Source organism: Plectropomus leopardus, chromosome 17 (assembly GCF_008729295.1).
Source record: "Plectropomus leopardus isolate mb chromosome 17, YSFRI_Pleo_2.0, whole genome shotgun sequence".
Lineage (NCBI taxonomy): Eukaryota > Metazoa > Chordata > Actinopteri > Perciformes > Serranidae > Plectropomus > Plectropomus leopardus.
In genome coordinates, this window is record NC_056479.1 from 3,708,021 (window position 1) to 3,717,243 (window position 9,223).

Here is a 9,223-nt window from a genome sequence, read left to right on the forward strand (position 1 = left end):
CTGCCAGTATTAGCATAATACTGTAGTTAAATAAGCGTTTTTTTCATAGTATATTGAAAGAAAGGAAACCAAAGGCTGCCAGTAGAATGAAGAGGAAAAAAAAATAGTCATTTTTAGTAAACATACTTAAACATAAAAATACACATGTAAGATGCCACAGTACATTTGAACCATTTTTACTTTTAGAAATGACATCTGGAAATGTAAAAAAGAAAATAAATAAGGCAAACATCACTTGGAAAAATGCTTAAAATATAATTCTGTTATATTATTTTACATATGTTATTATGATAGTTATATAGTATAGCTTTTTTTTTTTTTTTAAATAAATGTACTAGTTTCTTGTAATTTGTGGAACATGTCTTACAAAGTTGTTCATGCAATGTCCCATGTTTTTGAAAGAAAACACACTAATTGGCTCAGGTTTCAAAGATTTAAATACTTGTCAGACATCTCAAAGCAGTACAGGTGAAGTCACTTTAGGCTTCAAAGAGTTACTAGATTAATTTCTTAGCTCTTATTTGATGAATCTACTAATTACATTTTTGAGGGTAACAGGACATTTAGTTAAGCAGGACTTTTTGGTTCTCATTACAACTTTCAGCTCATTTAAATAGCAGCCATAAAAAAAAAATGATTGCAAATTATTTCATAGGTCAAAGGGGAAACTTTGTTTACAAGACAACATTAAATACTTCAGTGCCAACTTGTGTCATTTATATGAAGAGTGATCCACATTAAATTTTTAAATAACTACCCATTATATATTTTTCATAGTCCATATGCAATGCTTCACTTTCTTAGAAATTTAAAAAATTAAAAACACTGCAGACTGTTTTTTTAGTTATCCCAACCATTTATTTTGGACAGATTATTTTAACCGAAGTGAGGTCTTACATAAAACTCCTGAAAAACAAAAATAAGCGCAGGAACATAAAAATGTAGGATTGGAGGTTTATTAACCTCAGATGTAGATATTCTTTCCATTTATATTTTTCTGATTGGAATGGCCTATCAGCTCATTCAGAGTTCCCATCCTGGAAACCCCCCTCCGGATGGAAGGGAGGGAGGGAGAAGGGAGCAAAGGAAGGAAATGAGACGGGGAAGAAGGGGGAAGTGAAGGGAGCCGGAGCTGTGGGTGTGTTTTTTTCGGGTTTACATGGCGAAGAGGATGAGGAACGCCACCATCAGACAGAAGAGACCCATAGCCTCAGACAGAGCGAAACCCAGGATGGCGTAGGAGAAGAGCTGCTGCTTCAGGGAGGGGTTCCTGTAGAAGGGGGCAGAGGTAAATACACAGCACATGTTCATTCCACTGGAAACAAAGACAGGCAGCAGCAAAACAATCTTGAAGGGTTGACGCAAAGCTTCTGCTCTTCAACAAGAAACAGACATTAAAAATGATCCCAAAAATGTCAGACAGATCTTTGTGCAGACACTGAAAGCCCCAGTGACATCACTCTGCATTATCAGGACCAAATGAGCTAAAACACCTCAATGGATAGGTGCGGCTCATGTCCTAAGCTTAAAAAGAGCTTCATAACATTAATACAAAGCCATTTACATGTGAATGCAATAACCCTTTAAAATCTGGAATGACATTAGCTTTCTCATGCTGCATTCAGATGCCTATCACAAGCATTTAAACCTATAAAAATCTCAGCAAAATGATTTGACTTGTGTTCAAAAAGCAGTGAGCAACTTGGTAGGTGTCCCACAAATTGCGAGAAATTAGAAAAAGGTAGAAAAAAACTGAAATTATTTTCTGAAAAGAGAAAGAGGGAGAGGAATTATTAAACAGTCAAAAATAATTTTAAGAAATAGGGGGAAATGTCCAGAAAACTATATTTTTATTATAATTGTTATAAATAAAGTATTTCATGCACATATTTATTTCTACTTTCTTTTTTGGGGGCTTTAAATTTCAGGTAATTTGCCTTGTAACTTGCTCCTATGTTTTTGAAAGAAATCTAGCCAGTTTGCTCAGGTTTCAAAGGGTTAGTCGCTGTCACGGTAGTAAAGTATACCAGGCATACAGGCACATCATATACAGGCATTCCTCTTTGTTTTAAACTCATTGTATATAAGAAAAATAGCTGTGAGAATTTTACTTTCACTTTTTTTCCTCTTTTGTTCTGTCTTCTGTGTTTGATGGGCTGAAGACAAATGTCCACCCTGGTGGACAATAAAGATATATTCTATATTCTTCTATTCTATTTATTAGTCTGAAGCACTTTGTGGGGAGGGAGTTAGCTCTGTCATATACTGCACATCCCAGTGAATTTTCAGGGAGGGATGAAATATTACATACCACCTAGCCACTTTTTTGTGTTCCTTCCATTTGGGTCTGCTTTTGGATCAGGTCCAAAATGACTTCTACACTGATTGAAATAAAATGTGTCTACTTGTTAACAAAGTGGCCTGAAGTTCTACCAAAATGCATTCGCTCTAAAATATTTTGTTTTAAGATATAGGAAGATTCTGACATTTTGGGGAATGCACAAGGCGACACCGCCTTCATATTGAATGTAAAGCTCTATTTGTACAGTGAATATGTTATTTAGAGCCAGCAGCTTGTTAGCTTAACTTAGCATTAACACTCTAGACAGCTAGCCTGGCTCAGTCCAAAGGTAACAAAATGCACTTTGAGACGGCAAGAAGTTACTAGGCCCAGCCAAGAAAGAGCCCAGCAAAGCCCACCGTGAAACAGAACTGTTGTTTTTACACTTTGGTGCACATATGAGCATATCAATCTACTCACCCAACTCACTGCAAGGAAGCAATTAAGTGTGCTTCCCACAATGTCAAACAATTCCTACAATTCCTTTAATTTAATCCAACTGGAAGTTAGGCACATACTGTAGATGTTCATTTGTTTGAAATTACTGGATTTCTAAAATGTGACATCTGTCCATGGCCTAGTCCACATAGGCATCGATATTTGTCCTAAAAAAAACCCCCCAAAAAAAACAACAACAAAACTGTCCAAATGAAAATGCATTACAATTGAGGCACCTTCAAGAGCATATAAAATCAACAAGTGGAAATATATGTGTTAAAAATAAAGCCAAAGAAAGAAGAAAATACTGACCAATCAGTAGCCTGGAAAAAAAACCCAAAAACTTTATTGCAGCTAACTGGAGCAGTGACCTCCACAGAGCGTTCTGATGCCTTGATATAGCTTGTGTGCCCTCTTACTTTCACTGTTCTGCCTCGTCTGTGACCACAGTGCGCTTTACACTGCCAGATTGTGGTGCAATGAATAACTGAACCGTATACATATTCCAAAAGCACACCTAATAGACTATACAGCTCCAAAAATAGAAAATCAAAACATGGCTGCAGACAGGGCCCCCCAAATTAAAGAAAGTGTGTGCCTCACAAAAGGAGACAAAAAACAAAGCAGTTCTTATCTGAATAGTTTGAGGGGGGCATTCAGGGTGTTAGTGGCTGTAGGTGTTGCAGGAAGCAGGATGTCCTGTGTAAACATGTTTGGCATCTCAGGTAAAGGTTTGGAAAGCCTTTCATGCTGACGTCTGTGTCCATTTCGTTAAAAAACAATTTGTCAGGGGCTGCCTCTGAATGGACTGTTGTAAAACATAAATGACAGTGGCATAAAGGGATGGTCACTGATGTAAACTCTAAGCAACACTTTAAGACACTGGATATAATGATCCAAATGGCTGATGGGTAGAAACTTTACCTGGCATAGCCAATGATGAGGCTGCCGAACACTGTTCCGATTCCAGCTCCTGAGCCGGCCACACCCACTGTTGCAGCACCAGCACCAATGAACTTGGCGGCAGTGTCGACGTCCCGGGAGACAGCGCTGGTCTGGAAGGACCGGGTCAGGACTGCAGACTGGCTGACTGGCAACAGGGCCTGTGAGAGGAGGGAGAGGAGAAAACAACTACAGCACATGCCACTATCGCATCAGTCAAGAGCTAAGCTGATTTTTAGAGTTGTTCATAGCATTTAATTCATGTTAATTTAACTCAGCCATATAAGCCATTTAAGTCAGCCATAGTACACATGTGCAACAGACATTTACAGTAATATTTCGACCAAGATGTGAGGGGTGCCTGCACATACCAAAACTGTGTGCTGGCAAAACTTAATACCCCTAATCAGCAAATACAGTTTACAGGTAACCTGGCAGATAAACTCTAATGCTACAAACCATTAAATGGGACCTTTTATGCTTTTTCTTACTCTGTGTCTTACATATAGTGTTGCAATAAAAGCTGTTGATATTTAAGTGTGGCAAAAGTTTCAAATAATGACATATGTAAAAGTAATCCCTGTGAGAACATCCGCAGGTTGCTACCGTTCTGAACACCCCGTTTTTCTACTGTGGCAACAGTTTGTCATAGTGTGCTGGATTTCTTTCAACTCAACTTTTCAACTTTCTACTTTCTGTTTTTATTTATTTCAACTGCTCCACGCATGCTGCTACCAACACTGCTAACAAAGCTACATGCTAACATCAGGAAAACATGTAAACTTGGTTGTTGATTTCTGACTTTGGATCAGATTCCTGTCAAAACATGTCTAGTAAATGCTTTCATACAGTCTTTACCCAGCTAAAATGAGGGTGCAGAGACGCTGAGATACAAAAGACCAGAAAACACTGACCAATCACAGCAGGCTGGGCTTTCTGCTTACAGAGACAGGTCCTAAAATAGTGTCTCAGACAGAGGGTGAGTACAGGTGTTTCAGCACAGACACTATGAGGAAAATTAAGTGTTTCTGGACCAGTAAACCATGTAAATATGTTCTAGGAGGAACATTAAATCTGAGTATGAAACTGAAAATGTGCAAAATTGGTCATCTTTAATAAACCACTAGATATGTGCCCAGAGATGTTACATGCCTAGTTATCCCTGATTGATGTGAAACCATAATACTTCAGTCAGATGTTCCACCATTTACATTTATAGTATACTGATAATACTATCAGTATAATATTAATACTAAAAACAGAAAATGTACCCATATACTGAGAACCTTCCCCTGGCTGCTCTCACTATCCATAATATCTTTCCCATTTCACTGAGCAGATCCAGACTTTATAGCCTAAGACATCACAAATTTGAGTTTTAGCACTCTAGGTTTTTATTGTGGGAGAGTTCCAGTTTACTAATATTTTTGGACTGACTTACACCATGGGAATAATAAAATGTATGAATTGTATGAAAATGGGTGTAGGTCCTCTTTAAACACCGAAAATTGTTGCTCATGTACATTGTCAACACTGATATAAGCAATACAGTGTGACAGAAATGATCAACATCCCTGTGCATATCTCAGTGTTTGTCAGATGTAGCATCAAGAAGGCTAAAGCTATTTACAAACAAACAGCGGTGCAGGATCGCTTAAGTTCAAAGAACTGACCTGCTGCTCCACTGTGGCTTCAGGTCTGTTGAAGAGGGAGACTGAGACTGGCCGGGCGAGGACTCTGGACCCCCCACGCAGCTGCAAACACACACACACACACACACACACACACACACACACACACACACACAAAACACAACAAAAACCAAAATAGGTTTGAAATCTTTTAACAATTTTTCACTTTGCAATTGCAAAGACAAAAAAAAAACATACAAAAAACTAATTAAAAGGAAAAAAAAAAAAAACTAACAATATTAATGTTTCCCTTTTACTGCATACTAATTACCTGAAATTATACCATTACATTAAACCATTGTGTCATTTTTGGAAAGGGCTCAGCTACAATGTAAACTTTATATAAGGAGGTGCACAAATATAATTTTGTTTTCCATTTTCACAATTTACCAAATGAAATCTAGTAAAATGTCTAACTATAATTTAAGCAAAAACTTACACAACACTCCGTAACAGATTTACACACTGAATTCTGTAAATATGATGAGTGGACACAACAAATTGTACTTGCACTTAATCAGTACAATACAATTAAGACTATGATGAGATACCCAACGTGTCAAAGTCCCATACAGGTAGTTTTAGCTCTAAGCACAGCAGGTCAATATGTCTACATATGATGTTCAGCTTGACCTGCTGAACACAGTGTCCCATGTAAATATGGAACTCTGTCCTGCATGACACCCCCCATGACCGACATGCCTTGCATGCTGCAGGGCCAGCTGACATGTAACATGCAACAGTCATAAAGAGCATGGACAAAACATGGCTGGAATTTGTATCTACTGTGTCCTTGAAAACAAAAAAGGATCCAAAAAGCTCCCATCACTTCTTGTACACCTCATATGAGTATTTTCTGAAAGCTGACGTACCACAGCGGGAGAAGTGATGAACTTGGCGCAGGCATACATGGCTGGAAGCTGGAGAGAGAAGAAACTGTTAACATGTGTGGTCAGTGGTCTCGTGCACAGTCACTTCTGGTTGACCAAGTAGCAGATTCACTGATTCAGGTTCACTTGTTAACCCTTTATAACCTGAACTGAAAGTTTTCTTGTGCTGCATTTTGACACCTTTCACAAGTTTTTTGACTCTTTGAACCCCGGGCAACTTAGTTTGATTTCTTTTAAAAAAACATGGAGAACATTACGCAATGACAAACTGAGCAGTCATATCCCACAAACTGCAAGAAATTAGTTAAAAACCTGGATGGATTAATAGAAATGTAACAAATAAATATGGGGAGATGTCCTAAAAATTCTATTTATAAAACAATTTTATATCTAAAATTGTGTTACAGAAAAATTTGTTGAATAAATATTTATTTCATAAGTACTTTTTCTGTCATTTTCATGTTTGTTTTTCACCTTTTTTGCTTATTTTCAGGTGATTGTCATTTTTTAAAAAACTAATTTTTTGGCCATGTCTTGTTGAGTTGCTCATTGCCATCTTCCCATGACAGAAATTAAACTAAGTTGCTAAGGTTTTAAAGCCTGTTTCAGAGAACAAACCTGGAAACTTTAAAGTAAACACTACAGCCATTAAGCCACCAATAGCTTTAAGACACAAGTTGATAGGACAGATACTTGTCCAAAATACATGTTAGATACTTAAAATTCTTAGTGAGGTTAATCTTGACGGCAAGATGTCAGTAATAATCTATCCATTTCCCAAGGACAAATGGATTTCAGGTTTGTAACTTCCCAGTGTATTTTGCATATTGTCTGAAGTATCTGTGAATATAAAAATAAGTTGCAGCTCTGTGCCAGTTTGTTCTTTACTGACCTGCAGCTTTGACAGCTCTACTGTAAAGACACATTACCCTAGGTTCACAGGGTCAAAGTACACACACATGTAGGTATGTCCGCAATGCATACAACTCCAACATATAACATAAAACAATTTCACGATAAATACCCTGGTAAAAGCGAGAAATACTTAAGAGTATGCATAGGTCAAGTTTGGCAACCAGTTGACAGGAGATCAATTCCTGTCTATTGGTCCTGACGCTCATCCAGAAGGCTAATCCAATTGCATAGACTACTTCAAGGATCAACTCTAGATAAACCGCTAAATATCCACACATGCTGCAGGATGAATGGCTCTAACACTCCCACAATGAGACGCCATTAGCTGAAACCTCGAGGGCATTTCTGCTTAGAAGCTGTTTAGCATGATGTTGAGTTTGGTACATATTTTGAAAGAAACTCCAATGCGAATTGAAATCTCACAAAACCAAATGGAAAGCTAGCTCGCACGACTGGGTCACCTGTTAAAACCTGACCGTCCTCGCAGCAGAGGGGAAGCGCCGGAGCTAAGCTAAGTTGCTAAGCTAACCAGTCTGCAGACTTGAAGGTCAAAAACGAGCCACAGACGGTCACATTGGGCCTGGAGAGACGGCCAGTGCACCCTCTGCTACAATACAGCCTAACTGTGCTGTAGTGCAATGACAAGGGGTGACATGACACCCACGATCTCCGTCAGGGATGTCCTTGTAGCAGCGGACTGACTCGGAGCACGGTAGGCCCAGAGCGTCAGACATTTTACATTCTGTCTGACAGGGCTGCTGGCCGCGCTGTGCTATGGGTATGAGCCTCTGCTGGCTCCAGCAGGACAACCACAGCGGGCGACCGAAACACCCTCCCCGTGTGACTACTGCTCCTGTACCTGTCGCACAGGTTAACCAGGGGCACACATACTAGTCGCCTCTTCAGTCACTCCCAGGAACCAAGTCATTGAATGGCCGACCTAGCTTGATAGCTACCGAATGTTAGCAATGACAGCTAGCTTAAAAAACCTTTCCCGACGACTTAAAACGGTATGATTTAATTTGAGACGAACATGCATTTAAAACACGAACCACAGTGAATGTATATGGAGTGTAGGAGCAATGAAAGGCAAGTATTACCGGTTTGTTACGGTTTCGGAGGGTCCGGGATTAGCTGCTCTCGCGCACAGCGGCAGTCAATGAGTGTAGGATGAGAGAAACTGTCACCTTGTCATTTATAAGCTCAGCGTATACGTCCTAAACGCCCATTGGCCGGAGGGAACCCTCCTTCATTCATAATTGGCTTGTCACCATGTGACGTCCATCACTCTAGCCTATTGTATGCAGCGTTTCTGAACTACAATGTTCATCACTGGCCCGGAGGTTTAAAAGGGCGGGACCAAAGGAACTTTCATTAATTTGATTGGACAATGTTGCCGGGAATGACGAATTTACTATGAGCGACCTTTTAAAGCACATCCAGTGTCCTATGTACCTATTGGTTGGTCCATGGGAAGTCCCACCTTTTTATACCCCTCACTGTTATAAACTAGATCCATGGTTATAAATCCAGAGGCAAATACTCCCTGCGTTCCAATACCCATACTACCGTACTATTTAGTATGCCAGAAAAAGATTATGGCTGTGTTCGAAACGGCATATTGCATACTACAGTCGAGAAAAAAGTGAGTCCCACTGGAAAACATCTTTCGCCTTAGAGGTCTTCAGAGAGCACAGGACTTTACAGATGTTTTCCTGAGGGACCTCACCTATGTTGAAAACCGTTTTGTTGGGATCTGGAGTCAGTGTGTTTTTTATTCTGGTATACCAAATGTAGATGTTAGATTTTGTACTGAATCAATAAAGTCATTGTTGAAAGAGGAGGCAATTTTACCAGGATCTGTAGTTAAGACTCCTTGTATTTTGAATTCATTTCCCATTCCACGATACTGTTTTTCAGTCTTAATTTATTGATGTTATTCCATATTATTTTGCTATTTCCTTTTGCCTCTTTAACAGCCCACTTTACAGCACTTTTTTGATTCA

The 9,223-nt window shown here is 39.2% G+C and overlaps 1 protein-coding gene across 1 annotated transcript; it reads right to left on the minus strand.

Moving 5' to 3' along the window:
• Positions 1-835: 835 nt before the first annotated feature.
• atp5mc1 (ATP synthase membrane subunit c locus 1) lies at positions 836-8,417 on the minus strand. Its single transcript, XM_042504598.1, has 5 exons — positions 8,318-8,417; positions 6,285-6,332; positions 5,395-5,475; positions 3,704-3,882; positions 836-1,270 (listed from the first exon to the last, which is right to left on the minus strand). The coding sequence occupies exons 2-5, from the start codon at positions 6,321-6,323 to the stop codon at positions 1,156-1,158; spliced, it is 414 nt and encodes a 137-aa protein (XP_042360532.1). The 5' UTR covers positions 6,324-6,332; positions 8,318-8,417; the 3' UTR covers positions 836-1,155.
• Positions 8,418-9,223: the final 806 nt, after the last annotated feature.

Excerpts from the sequence above, each read along its gene's own strand:
- atp5mc1 (XM_042504598.1), bottom strand. The coding sequence starts at position 6,323 with ATGTATGCCTGCGCCAAGTTCATCACTTCTCCCGCTGTG. Across the intron at positions 5,476-6,284 it reads TCATCACTTCTCCCGCTGTG|CTGCGTGGGGGGTCCAGAGT; the intron begins GTACGTCAGCTT and ends GTGTGTTTGCAG. Across the intron at positions 1,271-3,703 it reads CTCATCATTGGCTATGCCAG|GAACCCCTCCCTGAAGCAGC; the intron begins GTAAAGTTTCTA and ends CCCCTTCTACAG.